Source organism: Callorhinus ursinus, unplaced genomic scaffold, assembly GCF_003265705.2.
Source record: "Callorhinus ursinus isolate GAN/ISIS: 27379988/994484 unplaced genomic scaffold, GSC_fseal_2.0 scaffold9, whole genome shotgun sequence".
In the NCBI taxonomy this organism is placed as follows: domain Eukaryota; kingdom Metazoa; phylum Chordata; class Mammalia; order Carnivora; family Otariidae; genus Callorhinus; species Callorhinus ursinus.
The window spans coordinates 61,176,193-61,202,348 of NW_027397071.1; the positions used below are offsets into that span (position 1 = coordinate 61,176,193).

Here is a 26,156-nt window from a genome sequence, read left to right on the forward strand (position 1 = left end):
ACATACAGATGGCAAACAGACACATGAAAATATGTTCAACACCACTGATCATCAGAGAAATGCAAATCAAAACCACAATAAGATATCACCTTACACCTGTCAAAATGGCTGAAATAAGAACTACAAGAAACAACAAGTGTTGGCGAGGATGTGGAGAGAAAGGACCCCTCTTGCACTGTTGGTGGGAATACAAACTGGTGCAGCCACTGTGGAAAACTATGGAAGTTCCTCAAAAAGTTAAAAATAGAACTACCCTGCAATGCAGTAGTCACACTACTGAGTATTTACTCCCAACATACAAAAACACTAATTCAGGGGAATACATCCCCCTATGTTTATTGCAGCATTATTTATAGTAGCCAAACTATGGAAGCAGCCCAAGTGTCCACTGATCAATGAATGGATAAAGAAGAGGTGGAATATGATTCACCCATAAAAAAGAATGAAATCTTGCCATCTGCAACAACACGGAGAGAGCTAGAGTGTATAATGCTAAGCAAAATAAGTCAATCAGAGGAAGACAAATACCATATGACCTTACTCATATGTGGAATTTGAGAAACAAAACAAATGCACAAAGAAAAAAAAGAATATAGAGATTCTCTTAAGAATCTATAAGAATAAGAGTTCTCTTAACTATAGAGAATAAACCAATGATTCTCTCAGAGGGTGGGTGGGGGAATGGAGAGAATGGTGGGGGAGAAGGGGAAGGATGCAGTAAGAAAATTAACCATAAAAAAAAACCATAAAATGTAGTAAGAAAATTAACCATAAAATTAACCATAAAAGCTGCCTGATGAAAATCTGATCCCATTAGTTTAATTTAGGAAAGTAACAGTCAAAACCACTTCATCTAGCAAATGCAAATAGTGATAGTATCTACCTTATTAAGGATTGAGGCTTAAATAAGATAATGCATATAAAGTGCTTAGTATAGTATCTGGTACTCTAAAAACTTAATAAATGCTAGCTATAATCACTCCCCCTACTCTCCATGCCCTCTCTCACCTTCACCTCACCTCAGTCCCAATCTGCCTCACCTCTGAAATTTTAACTCCTATGTTCTACTCTTTGACCATAATATGCTTTTCTTTGATCATTATTCCAGCTTTTACTACCTTATCCTACCATAATTTTAATTTTACCTCCTTGATATTCCTAAACCCTTGACCCTCCCATTCCCCCCCCCAATTTATTATTACTCTCTGGCTTTACTTCTAGCTCTACTTTTTTCCCCATCCATCACAAAATCTCATAGTCCACAAATTTAATTATACTGCCTTGGGTTTTGTTAAACCCTAGAGTTCTATCAGTCATAGGATCCAAAGCCAGAAAAACTGGGTTCAAATTCTAGTTCTGTTACTTACTAGCTGTGAGAAATGAGCAAGATGTTTATTCTTTTTTTGACATATATAGAATGACAATTGTTAGAATTAAATGCAATAATGTATATAAAACTTTCACCATACAGGCTACAAATATTAGATCTTCAATAAATCTTAGTTCCTTTCTCTTCTTTGCATTCCCTTCAGTAACTATTCCAAAATTTCATCTTTTTATTCAAACTTTCATTTAATCTCTTTCTCCCACTAGCTCAGCAGATGACTTAATTTCCTATTTCATAGAGAAATTTGGAGCCATTAAGTCAAGACTCCTTTAATTTCCTCTAAGTCACTTGTAATTTAATCTGCATTAGTATTTCTTTCCAGTCTTGGTTGAAGCATCTCCCTTCTGTCTATGGCTTAATGTTCCACCTCAGCTCAGAAACCATTAATCATCACTTCTCTCTTTCTTCTGTACTGTTTCTTCCTCTTCTATTCCTATTGACCTTTTCCCTTCACATATAAACATTCAAAAGCTTCTTCCTTCTTCAAGACAAACCCTTTATTATTCCTCATGGCCAAGCCTCTTGGAACAGTTGTTCACTCTCGCTATCTCTGCTTTCTCACCTCCTATTCACTCTCAACTCACTCCAATGTTACTTCTGTCCATACATTCTTCCAAAGCTTCTCTCAGTAAGGTCCACATTGATCTCCAGATTACCATGGCCAATGGATACTTTCCTATATTAATGACAGTTTGTCAATCCCTCCCTCATTCTTGTAATTCTTTTCTTCCTCGCCTTCTATGCCTTAAGTTTCTTCAGCTTTCCATTTCTTGATTTAGTTTTATCAGGCTCATCTTTTAATGCCCATCTCCCAACTAGCATAGTTCTCTCAGACTCTATTTTAATATTCCGATTTTTTTCCTTCACAGTAGTTGGGTGATCCATCTGAAACTATGACTTTAATTACAACACCTATATGCTGATGACTATTAAACTTTATTTCCAGTCTGGATCTCTACTAAAACTAGAAATCTTTTTTTTTTCAGCAACAGTTTTTTATTTGTAAATCATGCACAAAGTCCTATGAAATAGGTTTTCTTAGAACAGACCTATCTTGGCTAACTCAGTGGCACAATTCAAAAGTGAAAAATTAAGATATATTCTTTGTACAGAAGAGTCTTCAATAAACCCAAGGAATGTTTTCCACCAAGATACAAACTAGACCCTAGTTTTGCACGCAAAGGTTGATGACTTTTATCACACACCAAGATTTGCTTTAATAGTTAAGGGACAGCAGAGTCAGGCTAGCAAAAAGTCACCAAGACAACAAAACATTTCCATTTGAGAGTAGTCATTTATTAACTGACCAGATTACAAAAATAATCATGGCAGATACCTTAGTTCATCCTTCTAATAAGCCTATTGATCTGGTCTTCCCTGTTACCAGCATCTCCACCTCCTACAAAATGGGTGGTCTTTTTCTTCATTCCCCCTCATGGAGAAGATAATTTGAAGGGCCCTAAAAAGTTGTTTGCTTCTTTGAAACGTTTTCCAACAGTATAGATCTCGTGAATCAGATCCTCCATGCAGATGATGCCATATTTACCAAGAGATCGGGCAATCAACGTGTTATCTGTCAGGGCAATTCGCTTCTTGTTGATTTTTCCATAACCACGCTTGTAGATCAATTCATTCACCGACTTCAGGTTTGGGTACCCCCATGCTATATAAGGTTCCACAATCCTTAGCATGTTAACTGAAGCCTTGTTGAGCTTAACAAAGGTGCCATTGAAGATCTGGCGAAGGTGAAGAAGCTGCAACACCTTCCGAACCTTTGGGCTCACACCACTGATACCTCTGATCCTGATGACAAATGCCAATTTGGGTTCTGCAGGTACGTAGGAGTTGCCAGCTTTTCTTGCCATCCTTGCCATTCGAATCTCAGTTCTGTACATCTACCTATATTCCTTGTGGTAATGCTTAGCTTTTTCATAGATAAGCTTCCTTTTTGCCTTTCAAAGCATCTTCTGAGCAAACTTCTTCCTCAGACGCTTGATCTTCAACTCTGTGAAATTCCTTCACTTCTTCTTAAGGGTTTCTGGCACAGCAGGAACCTTCTTTTTCTTCTCTTCTGCACCCTCCATGGTTCCAGCCAGACAAGAGGACAAACTAGAAATCTTTTACTCATCTAGCTATCCCATCTCTCTTTCCAAATGTCCCATAAATACCTCAAATTCAATACAATGAAAACTAAACTCATATTTGCTTCTACACATATAGGACATATTTTAGAAAATAATAAAAAACAATCTTCCACACAATTACCAAGGCCTTTCTCAATCTAGGACCTTTATTTGAACACACAAAAAAATTATTTCTCAATTTTTCCAAGGATCAGTACATAATTAATACTATTCCAGATGCACAGGAAATTAATCCATTACATATAATAGAAGCCTTAGGGCACTAGGGTTTAATTCTCTTGCAGAACTCAGTTGAGACAGGGCTCATTTACCTTCCATATCTCTGAGTCAAGTTAGTAGATTTTACCTCTTATCTCTGGTATCCTCCATGCCTTCCTCCTTCACCTTTGCTGGCTAATGCTCTCATGCTTTTCTGTTTACCTACTCTAAGAGCCTACACAATTGGGTTGGCCCAAATCTAACTCTCTAATTTGATTTCCTGACATTTCCCTTTAGGCTCATTATAGGACAGCCATACAATGTGTACCGTACCTCCCTGAATATAATGCATTCTCCTGGGCTAAAGTCTCTGTACCTTTGCTATTATTTCCTCTCTCTGGTATCCCTTCAACCCCTTCATCGCATGAACTTTTTTTTATTTAATTGCACAAGCAAGTGATAAGTACACATTCTTTAAAAGGATTCACACAATACAACAGAGTAAAAAGTTAACTATTCCTTTATCTTGACTTCTCTCTTCCAAATACCACACATATACACACATACACTTTCTTCTCTACAGATAACTATTATTAACAGTCTGGTTTGTATCCTTCCAGACTAAATTCTGGAGTTAACTCCTCCTATTTGCTTCTGTAAAGCTTTGGGTTTACCTTTATCAGAGTATCATAATATATTTTAGTTGTTTAACTTTTGGTTTATACCCAGCCTTAACTGTAAAATCCTGAGAGTGGGGCTTTCTTTTTAATATTTATGATCCCCCATTTGTTACAGTGCTTCATACATTTTTGTTGAAGTATAAATTATAGTCTTTGTTCTCATTACAGTCTAGTGGGGAGACATAAATAATTCCAGGGGAAGGAACAGGGTATCTAAGAATCAAAGAGTTATGTAAAGAGTTTAGGAACTCTTCTAGGTAACATGACAGCTAAGCATCCAAATAAGTGTGAATATAAGTACACTAAAGGAAACAGAAATGTGTTCCACAAATAGAGTGGCACCACAATTAAATGTCAATGTGTGCTAAAAATTTTAAAAAGAGAACAAACTGATGGCTGGCAGGGAGGGGGGAATGAAATGAACAAAACGGGTAAAGGGGAGTGAGAGGTACAGGCTTCCAGTTATGGAATGAATAAGTCACGGGATGAAAAGTACAGCATAGGGAATATACTCAGTGGTATTGTAATAGCATTGTATAGTGACAAATGGTAGCTACACTTGTGAACACAGCATAATGTATAGAGTTATAGAATCACTGCATTGTACACCTGAAACTAATGTAACAGTATGTCAACTACAATAAAAAAAATAAAAAGAGGTGCTTGACTATTATTATATAACATTATTATATTAACATATACAAAGATTTTTTTCATTTTTTATGGGCTAGGAACTTAATATCACTCTAGTTATAATCTCTAATTATTATCTTGTTTGCAGAGAAACAAACTAAGGCTTAATGAATGTATCAGATATCATCAGTGGCCTGCCCATATGTGGCAATTACCATTAGTGTTATACCAATGGTTTCCTATCTCAACCTTCTTTCTGCCTTAAGGTTTTCTTTACCAACAGGAGCAGGCTACTTGAGGGAAGTACCAGCGAGTTAAGACTCCCAAGAATAACCCTTAACCACTGAGGGAGGGGAATTGGTAGATAAAGATCCTAGTTTTCTTGTCCCTCAGTGAAACAATTCTAAGTTTATTCTATATAGCCTCTTAAAGGATCACCAGTAGAATTGAGTAACAATTGCCCTCAGTGGTAACCTGCTCATTAACACACTTTATTGGCTTTCCTTCCTTCCTTGTCTCACTTCCTCACTATGCTTCCCAAATTTCTTTGTATCCCTATCCTTGCCTCAGAGTCTTAGCTGTGGGGAAACCCAATTTAAGGTAAAGAAGTTGCTTAAAGTCATACATAGCTAATAAATAGTGAGCTTAGGTCCATCTGACTTTACATAACCCACATTCTATTATATTTATACCAACTTCTAATGTGTTTTGAATTTTCATTTTCCTATTCACTAAGCACATTAGGAAGGCTCACAATTAAATTTATATGCGGCATAAACTCAGAGAAGAGTGGGAATATAGAGGTTCAAGAGTAGAATACTAACTTAGAATATATATTCTTGACAGTGAACAAAATGAATTGCTAAATGAACATTTAGAAAAACATGTTCTATGCTTTATTTGTTCATAAGGTTCAGCAAATCTTAATTCTGGAATAAGTTAGCCATAGATAGTACTGTGTACACTGAAAGTGCTTACATTCTGTTACCATTAAAGTCCCTGCAAAAGTAAGCTCATATACGAAGGAGAGGCTCTTGGATTTTACCTTAATTTGCACGTGGTAGGAAGTTGGTTTCTTTGCGGAAAGTGTTCAGATGTAAGGAAGGGTAAACAGGATTGTCTTACTATTCCAAAGACTATTCTTTGGGCAACATTTTTAGATTTAGCACTTTCATCATCCTTTTAAGAGGCTCCTCATAGCAAGCCAGAGGAGTTAACTAAAGCCCAGAGTCTTCCAGGGACTCTAGGTCCGAAAACAGTCATCAACTACAAAATTCCAAAGCCCAGTGGGTGCCAAAAAGGGAACGAGAGAATATGAGGGCGAAAGTGGGTGCCACTTCTCAGACCTGCAGTAGGTGACTCCACTGAAGCCAATCTCCACAGGAGCAAGAAGAGCGAGGGCACTTTTTCAGAAGTTTCGAAGCTTGCTGGGGCGGCAAGAATGAAGAAAGAAACAAGATCCGGTTGGAGCAAGTGAGGAGCTGCATAACCAAGGTCAACTACGGCTTACTGCGGCCACGGCACTTGGGACAGCCTGGAGGTGAGGTGCCGGCTAGGCTCTCCGGGACTGGGCGGTGCCTTCCCCGGAAGTGGAGCCTCGCCGCGGGAAGCAGGAGCCTCATAGGCGAGAGTCAGGGCTAGAGGGCGGGAAACTCCTGGGAGGGGGCCTTCGGAAGTTGTAGCCTTATTCGGGATGGTTGTGCAAGTTGGTACCAGCTCCCGGGTTGATGTAATCTCAGTGAAGAGGACCAAACCTTCCAGTATGCTTCCAGTGGGCCCCTTCGAGTCAATTTCTGTGGTTGCTGTTCTGTCCTCTGCTTCTTCTGAAGTAACCCGCTTCCACAGCCCACCAAACCCAGTGGGGTGTCCTGTCCTGGGTTGCTTCGCTTTGCCCCCGGCCCCCTCCTCTGGTGGTGAGAATTAAGAACCTTAAACTGGGTCTTCCCAGGACACACAGTATATTCTAGTCAGTTGCTATCAGCGTTGAATTCAGCAGTGTGTAGTGGATTTATTTATGCATCAAAGTCCTGAGAGAAATTAAGTTAAAAGTCTGATTTGGACTTTTACCAACTTTGGTATATTGATTTCAGTAATTTTTTCAACCAACACATGGCACTGAGCATTTGTGTGTCAAATCCTGTGGAAGTGAAATATTTTTTGCTCTCAGCATCCAAGATTGGTAAAAATACTCGATTGGAACATACCAATACTTCGTATATAATAAATTCAAAGAGAATTTATTAAACACCTATTCTGAATTAAGCTCTGCTAGGTATTGGTCATAGCAAGTGAATCAATATTTGGTCTAGAAATCTGAGCTCACCTTCTTGGTGGAAGGAAGAGACAGAGCACAAAACAATTATTTTTAAAATGTAAGATGAACACTTGGTAAATGCTACTACAAAAAATTCAGAACAATTGTGAATACAGGAGACAGAGAACTGAGTTATACATCTAGAGAGAATAGGAAAGTCTTGGTAGAGAAGCAACATGTGTAGTAAGCCCTGGAAGAAGAAAGGTTATGTTTACAAGTGGAGTTCTGGCTTAAGGTTTGTACTTTCCAACAGAGCTAACTTGAGGTTTTTGTTCCATTTTTCTTCAATTTTCTCTTGCTTTCCAGTCCACTTTGCCTTCCACCCACCTACAACCCAGTTCTGTTTTCTTGGAAGTAGCTTTGGCCAGGGTATATCACTTACAAATGATAATTACCTCTTATTAAAATACTTATTTCTTCATAAACAGTACTTGTAAAGAAAGAATTTTCATTTTTTTCTAGAATTTGTTTTAGTCAAGTCAATAAAGCACAGTTCCTGTGGCCCATCTGCTAGAACACAAAAATAGCCTCAGTATGCAGAAACAGATGTTTAAAATGGTATTCATTAAAATGAGATTCCACCTGTAATAGAAAACAGAAAGTGGATGCAAAAGGAATGTTGTAAGCTGGCAGTGCTTGCTTTCTGCCTTCCATTCCCTTCGAAATGTATATTTGTCAGTAAAATCTTGCTAATAGGAATATACTTCTGGCTTTAATTTCTAGTGATATGGGTTATTAGTAATATTGAAACACAATCATCCTAGACTCATTTGGAGGATAGCAATCATAAAAAAGAAAAAAACAACCCTCCAGGGTACATGTCTTCTTACTAGTGAACAAAATTATCTTGGGCAGAAAATTAATGACTACTCTATATTAGCAACAAAAATGAGCATTTACATTACACCTTCTGTGCCAGGTGCTTTATTGTATATTTTTACAAGAACCCTGTGAAGGAGACATTATCTTCACTTTATAGATGAGGAAATTGAGTTATATATTAAATAACTGTCCAAAACCACAACTACATTGGAATCCAAGACTCTCGGATTCTTAAGCCAATGTACGTTTTCCACTATTTCATACTGTCTTCGCAACAATGAAAGCACATGGAGGTTAGAAACCCTACTCTATCAGATAGAGTACCTGGCATGTCAATCTAGGGTTATCTGATTCCAAAGCCTATGCCGTGTACTTCTACATATTTTTGGCCTTTACCTCCAAGTTCATTTAGCCCCATCTATAGTGTGGAGGAAAAGAAGAGAGCATCTAGTGAAATAGGCAGAGTTCTAAGTTACCATTAAGCAAGCCCAGGCCAGCATTTCCTGAACTGTGAATAGTTCAGGAAAACATTATACAGACTGGTGAAAATACATTAATCATTTTTTAATGTATATAAAATGTAGATTAACTATTACTTCTTAAACCATATTCTTTCATTCATTAATCCAACAGATATTTGTTGATTTCTTAATTGTGTGAGACTTATAATTAATCAGCTACATTCTGATTGGAGTTACATTCTGATTGGAGATTCAGGCAGTAAACAAGATAAATATCAACAAAATATGTTGCACGTTTAGATGATAAATGTTAAACAGAAAAGTTTAAGTGTGGAAAGGAAAGGAAGTGTGTGGTAGCGATTGTTACAGTTTTAGGTAGGATAGCCAAGGAGGACTTTACCTGAAGGAAATAGGAAAAAAGAGCCAACTCAGTATCTATGGAGCTTGCATTCCAAAAGATGGAGATTAATTGCAGGGGCGCTGAGGCCAGTGTAGTAGGAACAGAATATGGGGGAGGTAGCTAGTAAGATGAAGTTGGAATGATAAAGAGAGGGGGTTCAGATCATGAAGGGCCTTCTGGGTAATAATAAACTTTGACTTTTATTCTGAATGAGATAGAAATTGTTGAAGGATAATGAACTGATGAATAACCTGATCTGCCTTTTTTTTTTAATTGTGGTAAAACATACATGATATAAAATGTATCATAACCATTTTAAAGTGTACAGTTCAGTAGTGTTAAATATACTTACATTGTTGTGCAGCTATTACCACCATCCATCTCCATAATTCTTTTTAAAACTGAAACTTGTAAAACTGAAACTTTATGACTATTAAACACTGATTTGTCTTTCTCCCCTCCCCCTAGCCCCTGGCAACCACGATTATACTTTCTATCGCTATGATCTTGATTAACTACCTCATATAAGTGGAATCATACATATTTTTCTCTTTGTGACTGGCTAATTTACTTAGCATAATGTCTCCAAGGTTCATCCGTGTTGCAACATATTGCAGAATTTCCTTCCTTTTTAAGGCTGAATAATAGTCCATTTTATGTATATGCCACATTTTCTTTATTCATCTATTGATAGGCATTTAGGTTGTTTCTATATCTTGGCTATTGTGAAAAATGCTGCCATGAACAAGCGTGTACAGTTATCTCTTTTGGACCCCAATTTCATTTCATCTAGGTTATCCAAATTTTTGGCAATTATACATAGTACTCTTTTACAATCCTTTTCATTTCTGTAGAATCAGCATTAATGCCTTCACACTCATTTCAGATTTTAGTAATTTGAGTCTTCTCCTTTTTTTTCTTAGTCTATTTACCTAGAGGTTTGTCAATTTCATTGATCTTTTTGAAGAACCAACTTTTGGTTTCATTGATTTCTCTATTGTTTTTCTATCCTCTATGTTGTTTATCTCTGCTCTTATCTTTATTATTTCCTTCCTTCTGCTAGCTTTGGGTTTAGTTTGTTCTTATTCTAGTTTCTTAAGTTTTAAAATTAGGTTGTTGATTTCAGCTCTTTCTTGCTTTTTAATGTAACCATTCACAGCTATAAAATTCCTGCTTAGCACTGCTTTTTCTGGGTCCCATAAATTTTGGTGTATTGTGTTTTCATATTCATTCATTTCTAAGTATTTTCTAATTTCCCTTGTGATTTCTCTTTGATCCATTAGTTGTTTAAAAGTGTGTTGTTTAATTTCCATAATTTTGTGCATTTTTAGTTGGCTTTATGTTATTGACTTTTTTATGCTATTGGTCAGAGAAGATATTTTGTATGATATCTATCTTTTAAAATCTATTGAGACTTAATCTGTGGCCTAACATATGGTCTATGCTGGAAAATGTTCCATGTGCACAGAAGAAGAATGGGTATGCTGTTTTTGGCATATGGAGTGCTCTGTATATGTCTGTTAGATCTAGTTGGTTTATTGCGTTGGTTATGTCTTCTATTTCCTTACTATCTTCCATCTGGTTGCTCTATCAACCAGATTATTGTGAGAGAGGTATTGAAGTCTCCAGCTATTATGGTACACATGTATATTTCTCCCTTCAATTGTCAGTTTTTGCTTCATATCTGGTCTGTCATTAGGTGCATAAATATTTATAATTATTGTATTTTTTTCTGTATTGAAGCTTTTATTAATACATAATGTTCTTTGTCTCTTATAAATGTTTTTGATTTAAAGTCTCTTTAGTCTGATATTAATACAGCCACTTCTGCTCTTTTGGCTAGTATTTTCATGGAATATCTTTTTCCATACTTTCCCTTTCAACCTGTTTGTGTCTTTGGATCTTAAGTGAGTCTCTTGTAAACAACATATAGTTAGGTCATGTGTTTTTAATCCATTCTTCTAATCTCTGTCTTTTGATTGGGAGTTGAATCCATTTACACTTAAAGTAATTACTGATAAGGAGGGATTTGCTTTTGTCATTGTGTTCTTTGTTTTCTACATGCCAGCTTTTTTGTCGCTTATTTCCTGCATTCCTGTCTTCTTTAGTGTGTAGTTGATTTTTTGTAATGAAATATTAAAACTCTTAATTTCTTTTTGTGTATAATCTATAGATATTTTTGGTTACCATGGGGATTACATTTAACATTCTAAAGTTATAACATTCTAAATGAATTTACAGCAGCTTAATAACATACAAAAACCCTGCTCCACTCCTTTTGGTTGTTGTGTCATAAAATTTCATCTTAATACATCATGTGCCCCAAAACATAAACTAATAATTTTTTAAATGCATTGGTCTTCTGAATTATATAGAAAACAAGATTAGAGATATAAATCAAAGTTACAGTAATATTAGTTTTTACATGAATATTTTTCATCTTTAAATGTATTAGTCCATTAAATGTAGAAAACAAAAAGTTATATACCATTGTTACAGTAATATTAGATTTTATAATTACCCATGTGCTTACCTTTATTGAGATCTTTATTTCTCCTTATAGCTTCAAGTTACTATCTAGTGTCCTTTCATTTTACCTCGTAGGATTTCCTTGAGCATTTTTTGCAAGGCAGGTATAGTGGTTATGAACTCTCAGCTTTTGTTTATCTGAGAACATCTTGATTTCTCCCTCACTTTTGAAGGACAGTTTTGTCAGATATAGGATTATTGGTTGACACTCTTTTCTTTTTTTTTTTTCAAGATTTTATTTGTTTATTTGACAGAGAGAGAGCTAGAGTACAAGCAGGGGAGCAGGAGAGGGAGAGGGGGAAGCAGGGTCCCTGTTGAGCAAGGAGCCCAATGCAGGGCTTGATCCCAGGACCTTGGGATAATGACCTGAGCCGAAGGCAGATGTTGAACCGACTGAGCCACCCAGGTACCCTGACACTTTTTTCTTTTAGCACTTTGAATATATTAGCCCACTGCTTTCTGGTCTCCAAAGTTTCTGATGAGAAATTTGCTGATAATCTTATTAGCGATCCCTTGTGTGTGATAATTTGCTTATCTCTGGCTGCTTTCAAGATTCACCCTTTGGCTTTTGCAAGTTTGATTATAATGTGTTATGGGTTTCTTTGAGTTTATCATACTTGGAGTTTGTTGAGCTTCTTGAATGTTTATATTCATGTCTTTCCTCAAATTTGGGAAGTTTTCAGCCATGATTTATTCAAATATTCTCTCTGCCCCTTTCTCTTTCTCTTATCCTTCTGGGACTTTCACAATAAGTATTAGTGTCCCACAGATCCCTTAGGCTCTGTTCATTTATCTTCAATCTTTTTTTCTTTCTGTTCCTCAGTCTTGACAATTTCTATTATTCTATCTTCAAGTTCACCAATTCTTTCTTCTGCCTGCTCAATCAAATCTGCCTTTGAATCGAATCCCTCTAGTGAATTTTTCATTTCAATTACTGTCCTTTCAGCTTTGTAATTTCTTTTTAGTTTTTTAATCCATTGATATTTCCATTTTGTTCATATATCACTTTCTTGACTCTCTACATCTTTAGTTCTTTCACCACCTTTAAGATAAGAGTTTTCAAATCTTTGTCTAATATATTTCCTGTTAAGTCTTTTTCAGGGACAGATTCTGTTGATTTACCATTTTTCTTTTAATGGGCCACACTTTCCTGTTTCTACATATACATTGTGATTTTTTTTTGTTATTGTTATTGAACGTTGGACATTGAATCTAATAATGTGATAACTCTGGCAATCAGATTCTCTCCCTTCCCCAGGGTTTGCTGTTTTTCTGTTACTTTTAAAATTTTTTTTCTGCTGTTTTGATTGTTTTTTTCTGGGCTGTTTCCATGCCAAGGATCAGCCCAATGAGTACCTTAATGTCTTCTAAAGTCTTTTCTGGGCATGCACAGTCACTTTGTGATTTTCTCCATATATTCAGTTGTTTTTGAATGTACTAGTCTTTAATGTCTGGCTACTGAAAGGAGAAAAGCAAAAAATGAAGGGTATTAAAAAAAAAAGGGACCAGCCCTTTGAATGTCCTGGAAGTCACTTCAGCTAGAGGGGGAGGGGCTTGCAACTCTTGGAGGAGGTGTAACAATGACTGCCAGACTCTGTCTGTATCTTTGTGATCAGTTGCAGCAATCAGTCACCGGAGCACAAATCACCAATATTTGGAGGACAGGTACCCATCCTAGCTCCCACAAGCTGTGTGCAAGATGCTTTAAGAACACATGTGCAGCTGCCTGCCATGTGTCTGGGGGTTGGGGGAAGGTAGCTGCTACTGTGCTAAGAATTGAAATTGACTAAAATTAACCAAAATTTAACTGTCCAGGCCTTATCCTGGAAGTTGCAAGCCTTCAACAGACTCCAGAGTTTCAAAATTAGTTCTATCAGACAGATTCTGACAGTGCAATTGTTGTCTAGGTGGGGAGACAGATTCATGGTGCTTCCTACTCTGCCATCTTCCCCAAATCCTCTATTATGTTTTAACAGGATCATTTTGGCTACTGGGCTGAGAATGTACTGAGGGAAAACAAGGGAGGAAGCATGAACAAATTATGAAGTCATTGCAGTAAGTAAGATCCCCAACAGGAGATTGGAGGGAGGGATAAGGCTAAGGTCAGGGTAATTATTCCACTGCAAGGAGATTACTTCCTGCAAAGTCACATGGCCGTGTCTCTTACCTAACAGCTATTGTTCTTTTCAAGATACCTAATTAATTCTTTCCTTCCAAATTATAACTTCCCTTTTCTCTTTGGGGTAGTGACAGCTTGGCTACTATTAAACTCAGGGTTAATGAACTATTGCTTGTGGTTTCCCTGTACCTACATCTTACAAATATTCCTTTATAAATAAACCCTCATTGAATTATCCTTTTTCAAGTGTGCCATGTGTTTACTGTTGAGACCCTAACTGATACATGAATTCTTCAGTTCAAGATGCAATGTCTTAAGTATTCTCAGTAAATTAAGCTTGTGAATTATGTTCACATATTCTATATAACTGCATTTAAAAATCTATATGATGTATCAGTTATTGACAGAAATATGCTAAAATCTCTCATTACCATCATACCCTATGTCTTTGAGAACCAAGATTCTCAGTATGGAAGAGGGAAAATAGAGATGTAATACAGAAGATTGAAGAGGTCATATAAAAACACTGTAGTATTAAATTAGAATTGGAAGTGTTAGTATGAACATGTGAGGTGTCATAGAGATGTGTGTATGTATATGTACATATACATATATATATGTATGTATTCGTTTTGTCCACTAAAAAGGAATAGAAAAATGAACAACCCAGTAATAATGAGCAACCCTAGCACCCACATTCCCAGATTGTAGTCTAGAATTAATATTTGCCACTTAAAGAAACTAGAGCTTCTTAGAAAAGAGGTTTAGTTCAGGAAATGTGCAAGATGAGCCTACAATATCTTGTCACACTAGATAGCAAGGAAGCTATCAAAGACTGCTAGTATCAAATCTAAAGGACACAAGACTGAACTTGAAGAGGTTCCCATTGGCCAGATATTGGACAAATTGAGCTTTAATAAAGATCAAAATTACAATAGATTGAAACTCATAGAATCCATGAGTTCATAGTGATAAAAAAAATTGATCACATTCAGAAAATGATAGGAAACAGATTTGATACTTTAAACTTGACAAAGGGAAAGATCAAGAATTTATCCTGTCTTTCCTACATGAACTATGTCATTTGGTACCCAAATAATAGACAAAGAGTAGCATCACTTTAATGAAGTATTTCACCTAATAAAAAAAAGGAATATTAGCATTAGAATATCAGCATTTTGGAAGTCTCAGTGAATTAATGGTTATAAGCATTTGGCAGCAATGGTTGTTAAATCACAACTACATATGGTGTGCCTCTTAACGAATGACCACAGCATTTCCCATGATCTTGAATGTGAATGAACCTGAGTCTATTGAAGCCAGTGGATCTAGCTATTAACTTGCAGGAAATAACAGGAGTCAGAGGAACACACTGAATTGTGTGTTCTTCTCACCTAGTTTCAAGGGTATTCGCCTTATAATAATTCATAGACTATACATTCATGTATTACTCTTTGTTTCATTTTACAATAAAAAAGAATAATAATCTTACATTATGTTGGTAGAATTGCTTATTTTTCCTTGTAGTTCTGTCAATTGTCATGTGTATAGGTATGTCATATATATATATGGTAATGGTAAGAAATTATATATATGTATGACAAATTTTTAGGTACATACGGGAATTATTTAGAATTATTAAACTTTTGGTAAATTATGTTGTTATTCTCTGTTAATATTTTTCCATTGAAGCCTATTTTTGTATTAATATAATGATATTAATTTTCTTGTGGTTAATATTTTCCTGGTATATCTTTGTCCATCTATTTAGTTTTTAACCTTACTGTATTCTTTGGTTTTAGATATTTCTCTAGTAAACCAGATATTGCTAGATTTTCTTTTTTCATCCACTGTATCAGTCTTTGTTTTTTAACTGAGCTTTTATACACCTTTATGTATGGCAATTATTGATATATTTGGATTTGTCTTATCTTATTTTGTGTCCTCTCTTATCTTGTTTCTTGTTTATTTTTTCTGTTTTCTTTGCAACTTCTGAATTTTGGTCATTTTATATTCTACCCACTACTATTTCAGAAAGTATCTAGTCTAGCTCTAATATATTTGTGCTTACTTTTTATATTTTTATTTTATACTTAACATATCAAAGATGAAAATTATTTAATATGTTTATCCTTTTCCCAAACAACACAGAGATTCTAGAATACTTTAATTAATTAATTAATTAATTTTTCTGTTCTCATTACTAATCTAAATATTTGAGTTGCAGACATTTGATTTTATTCCATAAGTACTGAAATATAAGCATAAAGACAAAATAAAAACAAGCATTCTTGGAATAAGTCAGTAGAATAATTTTTTTTAAAGATTTTATTTATTTATTTATTTATTTGACAGAGGGAGACACAGCAAGAGAGGGAACACAAGCAGGGGGAGTGGGAGAAGGAGAAGCAGGCTTCGCGCAGAGCAGGGAGCCCGATGCGGGGCTCGATCCCAGGACCCTGGGATCATGACTGGAGCTGAAGCAGACACTTAACAACTGAGCCACCCAGGCGCCCCCAGTAGAATAATTTATATCAAACTTTCCTGACTTACATGTTATTTTTTCATGTACTTGACTTCTGCTTTTTTTAACCCTGATGATGTTGTTATTATTTTTAAAAATCAGTGTTTGCCAGCACCATCTGTTGAAGAGATTGTCTTTTTTCTATTGGATATTCATTCCTGCTTTGTCAAAGATTAATTGCCCATATATTTAAAAGTTCCTTTCTGGGTTTTCTATTCTGTTTCATTGATCTATGTGTCTGTTTTTATGCCAGTATCATACTGTCTTGATCACTACAGCTTTGTAATATCACTGAAAAGCAATATGCAAAAAGAAAAAATGAAACGACCACTTTCTTACAACATATACAAAAATAAATTCAAAATGGATGAAAGACCTAAATGTGAGACAGGGAACCATAAAAATCCTAGAGGGGAACATAGACAGTAACCTCTTCAGCTTTGGCCATAGCAACTTCTTACTAGACACGTCTCCAGGGCAAGGGAAACAAAAGCAAAAATAAACTATTGGGACTTCATCAAGATAAAAAGCTTCTGGATATTTGCAAATGACATATCAGATAAAGGGCTAGTATCCAAAATCTCTAAAGAACTTATCAAACTCAACACCCAAAGAACAAATAATCCAATCCAGAAATGTGAGGAAGATATGAACAGACATTTCTGCAAAGAAGACATCCAAAGGGCCAACAGATACATGAAAAAGTGTTCAACATCACTCGGCATCAGGGAAATCCAAATCAAAACCTCAATGAGATGCCACCTCACACCAGTCAGAATGGCTAAAATTAAGAAGTCAGGAAATGACAGATTTGGCGAGGATGCATAGAAAGGGGAACCCTCCTATACTGTGGGTGGGAATGCAAGCTGGTGCAACCAATCTGGAAAACAGTGTGGAGGTTCCTCGAAAACTTGAAAATAGAGCTACCCTATGACCCAGCAATTGCACTACTGGGTATTTACCTCAAAGATACAAATGTAGAGATCCAAAGGGGCACATGCATCCCAATATTTATAGCTGCAAAGTCCACAATAGCCAAACTATGTAAAGAGCCTAGATGTCCATCAATAGATGAATGGATAAAGAAGATGTCATATATATGTACAATGGAATACTATTCAGCCATCAAAAAAATAAAATCTTGCCATTTGCAATGACATGGATGGAACTAGAGGGTATTATGCTAAGCCAAATAAGTCAATCAGAGAAAGACAAGTATCATATGATCTGACTGATATGAGGAATTTGAGAAACAAGACAGAGGATCATAAGGGAAGGGAGGGAAAAATGAAACAAAATGAAACCAGAGAGAGAGACAAACCATAAGAGACTCTTAATCTCAGGAAAAAAACTGAGGATTGCTGGAGTGGAGGGGGGTGGGAGGGATGGGGTGGCTGGGTGATGAACATTGGGGAAGGAATGTGCTATGGTGAGCACTGTGAATTATGTAAGACTGATGAACATGGACCTGTACCTCTGAAACAAATCCGAAGGGGCACATGCACCCCATGTTATATTTTAAATAAATAATAAATAAATAAATAAATCTTCTAAAAAAAGGACAAAAAGCTTCTGCCCAGCAAAGGAAACCATCAATAAAACTAAAACGCACCCCACAGAATGGGAGAAGATATTTGCAAATGACATATCTGCTTATGGATTAGTATACAAAATCTATAAAGAACATATCAAACTCAACATCCAAAAAACAAATAATTCAGTTAAAAAATGAACAGAAAACATGAATAAACATTTCTCCAAAGAAGACGTATAGATGGCAAATAAACACGTGAAAAGATGCTCAACATTACTCACCGTCAGGAAAATGAAATCAAAACTACAATGAGATATCACCTCACACTAGTCAGAATGGCTAAAATTAACACAGGAAATAACAGGTGTTGGCAAGGATGCTGAAAGGGGGAACCCTCTTACACTGTTGGTGGGAATGCAAACTGGTGCAGCCACTCTGGAAAACAGTATGGAGTTTCCTCATGAGTTAAAAATAGAACTACCCTATGATCCAGCAATTGCACTACTAGGTATTTACCTAAAGCATACAAAAATACTGATTCAAAGGGATACATGCACCCCAATGTTTATAGCAGCATTATCAACAATAGCTAAGTTATGGAAACAGCCCAAATAACCATCAACTGTTGAATGGGTAAAGAATATAATACAGTAGAATGTTACTCAGTTATAAAAAAGAATGAAATCTTGCCATTTGCAATGACATGGATGGAGCTAGAGAGTATTGTGCTAAGCGAAATAAGTCAGAGAAAGACAAATACCATATGATTTCACTCAGATGTGGAGTTTAAGAAAAAAAAATGAACATGGGGGGAAAAGAGAGCAAAACCAAGAAACAGACCCTTAACCATAGAGAATAAACTGAGGGTTACTGGAGAGGAGATGGGCAGGGGGATGGGTTAAATAGGTGTTGGGGATTAAGGAGGGCACTTGTGATGAGTACGGGGTGTCATATATAAGTGATGAATCACTAAATTCTACACCTAAAGCTAATATTACACTATATGTTAACTAACTGGAATTTAAATAAAAACTGGGAAAGAAAAAAATCTCCTTACCTATTTGGATAAGAAATTATTCTTTTTAGGTTTAGAATTATTCATCCCATCTTGCATATTCATATCACATCTCACAGACCTTCTATCTGTGTTTACTTTCTTTCTACTTGAAGTTTCTCTTTTAAATATATTTTTTACTGAGGATCTGTTTGTAACAAATTCAATTCTTTTATGTTTAAAATTATTTTTAGTTTGAATTTGTTCTTAAGTGATATTTTCAACAATGGGAATTTTAGGTTGAAGCTTAATTTCTCTGTTCTCATTCAGTTTTTGTTGCTAGTGTTGATAAGTCAGCTATCAGTCTAATAGCATTCTTTTCATGGGCATGTTTTTTCTCTCTGGCTAGTTTTTAGGATTTTCTTGGTCTTATATTCTAGTTTCACTATAAATAATTTAAGTAAAGATTTTCTGTTTATCATACTTGGTATTTGTTGGGATTCCTGAACTTATAGATTGGTGTCTTTTCTAAATTCTGAATGATTCTAAGGCATTATATTTTAAAATATTGCTGCTTCTCCATTCACTCTATCCTCTCCTTCTGAAAACTAATTAGACCTTAATCTATCCTCCATGTGTCTTTTTTTATTGTTATGTTAATCACCATACATTACATCATTAGTTTTTGATGTAGTGTTCCATGATTCATTGTTTGCCTATAACACCCAGTGCTCCATGCAGAACGTGCCCTCTTTAATACCCATCACCGGGCTAACCCGTCCTCCCACCCCCCTCCCCTCTAGAACCCTCAGTTTGTTTTTCAGAGTCCATAGTCTCTCATGGTTCATCTCCCCCTCCGATTCCCCCGCTTCATTCTTCCCCTCCTGCTATCTTCTTTTTTTTTTTTAACATATAATGTATTATTTGTTTCAGAGGTACAGATCTGTGATTCAACAGTCTTGCACAATTCACAGCGCTCACCATAGCACATACCCTCCCCAATGTCTATCACCCAGCCACCCCATCCCTCCCACCCCCCACCACTCCAGCAACCCTCACTTTGTTTCCTGAGATTAAGAATTCCTCATATCAGTGAGGCCATATGATACATGCCTTTCTCTGATTGACTTATTTCACTCAGCATATTACCCTCCACTTCCATCCACGTTGTTGCAAATGGCAAGATTTCATTCTTTTTTTTTTAAGATTTTATTTATTTATTCATGAGAGACAGAGGGTGAGAGAGAGAGAGAGAGAAGCAGAGGGAGAAGCAGGCTCCCAAGGAGCAGGGAGCCCGATGCAGGACTCGATCCCAGGACCCCAGGATCATGACCTGAGCCAAAGGCAGACGCTTAACCATCTGAGCCACCCAGGCGCCCAAGATTTCATTCTTTTTGATGGTTGTGTAATATTCCATTGTATGTATATACCACATCTTCTTTATTCATTCATCTGTCGATGGACATCTTGGCTCTTTCCACAGTTTGGCTATTGTGGACATTGCTGCTATAAACATCAGGGTGCACGTACCCCTTCGGATCCCTACATTTGTATCTTTGGGGTAAATACCCAGTAGTGCAATTGCTGGATCATATGATAGCTCTATTTTCAACTTTTTGAAGAACCTCCATACTGTTTTCCAGAGTGGCTGCACCAGCTTGCATTCCCACCAACGGTGTAGGAGGGTTCCCATTTCTCTGCATCCCCGCCAACATCGTTCGTTTACTGACTTCTTAATTTTAGCCATTCTGACTGCTGTGAGGTGATATCTCACTGAGGTTTTGATTTGGATTTCCCTGATGCTGAGCGATGTTGAGCACTTTTTCATGTGTCTGTTGGCCATTTGGATGTCTTCTTTGGAAAAATGTCTGTTCATGTCTTCTGCCCATTTCTTGATTGGATCATTTGTTCTTTGGGTGTTGAGTTTAAGAAGTTCTTTATAGATTTTGGATACTAGCCCTTTATCTGATATGTCATTTCCAAATATCTTCTCCCATTCTGTCGGATGTCTTTTGGTTTTGTTGACTGTTTCTTTCGCTGTGCAAAAGCCTTTTATCTTGATGAGGTCCCAATAGTTCATTTTTGCCCTTGCTTCCCTTGCCTTTGGTGATGTTTCTAAGAAGAAGTTGCTGCAGCTGAGGTCGAAGAGGTTGCTGCCTGTGTTCTCCTTTAGCATGTTGATGGACTCCTGTCTCACATTTAGGTCGTTCAACCATTTTGAGTCTATTTTTCTCTGTGGTGTAAGGAAATGGTCCAGTTTCATTCTTCTGCATGGGGCTGTCCAGTTCTCCCAACACCATTTGTTGAAGAGACTGTCTTTTTTCCATTGGACATTCTTTCCTGCTTTGTCGAAGATTAGTTGACCATACAGTTGAGGGTCCATTTCTGGGCTCCCTATTCTGTTCCATTGATCTACGTGTCTGTTTTTGTGCCAATACCATACTGCCTTGATGATGACAGCTTTGTAATAGAGCTGGAAGTCCGGAATTGTGATGCCACCAGCTTTGCTTTTCTTTTTCAACGTTCCTCTGTCTATTCAGGGTCTTTTCTGGTTCCATACAAATTTTAGGATTATTTGTTCCATTTCTTTGAAAAAAGTGGATGGTATTTTGATGGGGATTGCATTGAAGGTGTAGATTGCTCTAGGTAGTATTGACATCTTCATAATGTTTGTTCTTCCAATCCCTGAGCATGGAACGTTTTTCCATTTCTTTGTGTCTTCCTCAATTTCTTTCATGAGTATTTTATAGTTTTCTGAGTACAAATCCTTTGCCTCTTTGGTTAAACTTATTCCTAGGTATCTTATGGCTTTGGGTGCAATTGTAAATGGGATCGACTCCTTAATTTCTCTTTCTTCTGTCTTGTTGTTGGTGTATAGGAATGCCACTGATTTCTGTGCATTGATTTTATATCCTGCTACTTTACTGAATTCCTGTATGAGTTCTAGCAGTTTTGCGGTGGAGTCTTTTGGGTTTTCCACATAAAATATCATACCATCTGCAAAGAGTGACAGTTTGACTTCTTTGCCGATTTGGATGCCTTTGATTTCTTTTTGTTGTCTGATTGCTGTGGCTAGGACTTCTAATGGTATGTTGAATAGCAGTGGTGATAGCGGACATCCCTGCCATGTTCCTGACCTTAGGGGGAAAGCTCTCAGTTTTTCCCCATTGAGAATGATATTTGCTGTGGGTTTTTCATAGATGGCTTTTATGATATTGAGATATGTGCTCTATCCCAGTACTCTGAAGAGTTTTGATCAAGAAAGGATGCTGTACTTTGTCAAATGCTTTTTCTGCATCTATTGAGAGGATCATATGATTCTTGTTCTTTCTTTTGTTAATGTGTTGTATCACGTTGATTGATTTGCGGATGTTGAACCAGCCTTGCAGCCCAGGGATAAATCCCACTTGGTCATGGTGAGTAATCCTTTTAATGTACTGTTGGATCCTATTGGCTAGGATTTTGGTGAGAATTTTTGCATCCATGTTCATCAAGGATACTGGTCTGTAATTCTCCTTTTTGATGGGGTCTTTGTCTGGTTTGGGGATCAAGGTAATGCTGGCCTCATAAAACAAGTTTGGAAGTTTTCCTTCCATTTCTATTTTTTGGAACAGTTTCAGGAGAATAGGTATTAATTCTTCTTTAAATGTTTGGTAGAATTCCCCTGCGAAGCCATCTGGCCCTGGGCTTTTGTTTGTTGGGAGATTTTTGATGACTGCTTCAATTTCTTTAGTGCTTATAGGTCTGTTCAGGTTTTCTATTTCTTCCTGGTTCAATTTTGGTAGTTGATACATCTCTAGGAATGCCTCCATTTCTTCCAGATTATCTAATTTGCTGGCATAGAGTTGCTCATAATATGTTCTTATAATTGTTTGTATCTCTTTGGTGTTGGTTGTGATCTCTCCTCTTTCATTCATGATTTTGCTGATTTGGGTCATTTCTCTTTTGTTTTTGGTAAGTCTGGCCAGGGGTTTATCAATCGTGTTAATTCTTTCAAAGAACCAGCTCCTAGTTTCGTTGATCTGTTCTACTGTTCTTTTGGTTTCTATTTCATTGATTTCTGCTCTGATCTTTATTATTTCTCTTCTCCTGCTGGGTTTAGGCTTTATTTGCTATTCTTTCTCCAGCTCCTTTAGGTGAAGGGTTAGGTTGTGCATTTGAGACCTTTCTTGTTTCTTGAGAAAGGCTTGTATTGCTATATACTTTCCTCTCAGGACCGCCTTTGCTGTATCCCAAAGATTTTGAACAGTTGTGTTTTCATTTTCATTTGTTTCCATGAATTTTTAAAATTCTTCTTTAATTTCCTGGTTGACCTAGTCATTCTTTAGTAGGATGCTATTTACCTCCATGTATTTGAGTTCTTTCCGACTTTCCTCTTGTGATTGAGTTCTAGTTTCAAAGCATTGTGGTCTGAAAATAGGCAGGGAATGATCCCAATCTTTTGGTACTGGTTGAGACCTGATTTGTGATCCTGGATGTGATCTATTCTGGAGAATGTTCCATGGGCACTAGAGAAGAATGTGTATTCTGTTGCTTTGGGATGGAATGTTCTGAATATATCTGTGAAGTCCATTCGGTCCAGTGTGTAATTTAAGGTCTTTATTTCCTTGTTGATCTTTTGCTTAGATGATCTGTCCACTTCAGTGATGGGGGTGTTAAAGTCCCCCACTATTATTGTACTGTTCTCTATGTGTTTCTTTGCTTTTGTTATTAATTGCCTTATATAATTGGCTGCTCCCATGTTCGGGGCATAGATATTTACAATTGTTAGATCTTCTTGTTGGATAGACCCTTTAAGTAGGATATAGTGTCCTTCCTCATCTCTTATTGCAATCTTTGGTTTAAAATCTAATTTTTCTGATATAAGGATTGCCACCCCAGGTTTCTTTTGGTGTCCATTAGCATGGTAAATGGTTTTCCACCCCCTCACTTTCAATCTTGGGGTGTCTTTGGGTCTAAAATGAGTCTCTTGCAGACAGCATATCAATGGGTCTTGTTTTTTTTATCCAATCTGATAGCCTTTATCTTTTGATTGGGGCATTTAGCCCATTTACATTCAGGGTAACTTTTGAAAGATATGAATTTAGTGCCATTGTATTGCCTATAAGGGAACTGTTACTGTATATTGTCTCTGTTCCTTTCTGGTCTATGTTGCTTTTAGGCTCTCTCTTTGCTTAGACGACCCCTTTCACTATTTCTTGTAGGGCTGGTTTTTTGTTTACAAATTCCTTTAGTTTTTGTTTGTCCCGGAAGCTTTTTACCTCTCCTTCTATTTTCAGTGACAGCCTAGCTGGATATAGTATTCTTGGCTGCATATCTTTCTCATTTAGTGCTCTGAAAATATCATGCCAGTCCTTTCTGGCCTGCCAGGTCTCTGTGGATAGGTCTGTTGCCAATCTAATGTTTCTACCATTGTAGGTTACAGATCTCTTCTCCTGAGCTGCTTTCAGGATTTTCTCTTTGTCTCTGAGACTTGTAAGTTTTACTATTAGATGTCAGGGTGTTGACCTATTTTTACTGATTTAGAGGGGGGTTCTCTGTGCCTCCTGGATTTGGATGCCTGTTTCCTTCCCCACATTAGGGAAGTTCTCTGCTGTAATTTGCTCCAGTATACCTTCTGCCCTTGTCTCTCTTTCCTCTTCTTCTGGGATCCCAATTATTCTAATGTTTTGTCTTATGGTATCGCTTATCTCTCGAATTCTGCCCTTGTGATCCAGTAGTTGTTTATCTCTCTTTTTCTCAGCTTCTTTATTTTCCATCATTTGGTCTTCTATGTCACTAATTCTCTCTTCTGCCTCATTTATCCTAGGAGTTAGAGCCTCCATTTTTTATTGAACCTCATTAATAGCCTTTTTGATTTCGACTTGGTTAGATTTTAGTTCTTTTATTTCTCCAGAAAGGATTTCTCTAATAACTTTCACGCTTTTTTCAATCCCAGCTAGTATCTTTAAAATCGTCATTCTGAACTCTAGTTCCAACATCTTACTAATGTCCGTTGATTAGGTCCCTGGCAGTTGGTACTGCCTCTTGTTCTTTTTGTTGAGGTGATTTTTTCATCTTATCATTTTATACAGAGGAGAATAGATGAATGAGAGAACAAAATGCTGACAGGGTAACAATGCCCCTAGAAAATATACACTAAACAAATCAGAAAAGAACTGAAACTGGAGGGAAAGAAAGGGAAAGAAAGAAAAAAGAAAAAGAAAAAGATAAAAACAAACAAAAACAGAACAAAACAAAAAAACCCAATATAGTCAAATATGATCAGGCTGGTGCATAGATCAGTGCCACACACTAGATATGGGGCATAATTTGGTCTGTTAGAAGAAAGTGACTCCCAAAATTTTAAAGAAAGAAAAATTTATATATGTACAAAAATAAGGGTTAATATGATGAAGGGATATGACTGTAAAGATGAAAATTATAAAAGATTTTATAAAAGGAATTGATAAGAAGTTGGTTGAAAAAAGAAAGAAGAGGATTTAAAAAAAAAAGGAGAGAATGTGATCAGGCAGGAGACTCAAAGAAAGCCATACACCAGAGATTTAGGGTATATTTTGATCTGTTAGAAGAAACTGTATCTCAAAATTTTAAGAGAGAACAACTTATATATATATACCAAAAATAAGGGTAACTACTAGGAAGGGATAGAATATGACTCTAAAAATGAAAAATAAAAAAAAAATTAAAAAGGGATTGATAAGATGTTGGTTGAAAAAGGGAAAAAGAAAAATTCAAAAAAAAAAGAGTTAAAAAAATTTAACTTTGAAAGACTAAAGAATCATGGTAAAAAAGCCATGAATTCTATGTGCATTATTCCCCTAGTGCTGGAGTTCTGCTGTTCTCATTGATCAGTAAACTTGGTCTTGGCTGGCTGTTCTTGAGGATCTTCTGGGGGAGGGGCCTGTTGCCGTGGTTCCCAAATGTCTTTGCCGGAGCTGGAATTGCCCCGCCCTTGCTGGGTCCGGGCTAAGTAATCTGCTCGGGTTTGCTCTCAGGAGCTTTTTTCCCTGCAAGCTTGCCGTACAGCTTTGGAGAATGAGAGTGAAAATGGCGGCCTCCCAATCTCCCCCTCAGAGAAGCTGAGAACTTGGGGCCCCACTCCTCAGTGAGCCCCCAAAGAAAAGCAGTCACTCCTGTCTCCACGGTCTCCAGCCACACTCTGTGCTCACCTGGCCTGTGGCAGAGTGTTTCTATCTCTGGCACACGACCCCATCTGGAGTCTCCAAACCCAGCAGATCCCTGTGGTGCACTCCCGCGCCACTCCTCCCCTGGGAGGAAGGGGAGTCTCCCCAGATCTGCTGCTTGTTGGGTTCCTGCTTCCAGAAAGTGGTCACTTTTCTCTTCAGAGAGTTGTTCCTATTCTTTCCTTTGATCTCCTCTTGAGTTCATAGGTGTTCAGAATGGTTTGATCCCT

General features: G+C 36.9%; 1 protein-coding gene across 1 annotated transcript; it reads right to left on the reverse strand.

The window, feature by feature from the left end:
* Positions 1-2,661: 2,661 nt before the first annotated feature.
* Positions 2,662-3,473, reverse strand: LOC112824031 (large ribosomal subunit protein uL30-like). Its single transcript, XM_073896018.1, has one exon. The coding sequence runs from the start codon at positions 3,280-3,282 to the stop codon at positions 2,821-2,823; it is 462 nt and encodes a 153-aa protein (XP_073752119.1). The 5' UTR covers positions 3,283-3,473; the 3' UTR covers positions 2,662-2,820.
* Between the last annotated feature and the right edge of the window lie 22,683 nt (positions 3,474-26,156).

Coding starts and splice junctions, on each gene's coding strand:
- LOC112824031 (XM_073896018.1), bottom strand. CDS start 3,282: ATGTACAGAACTGAGATTCGAATGGCAAGGATGGCAAGAAAAGCTGGC.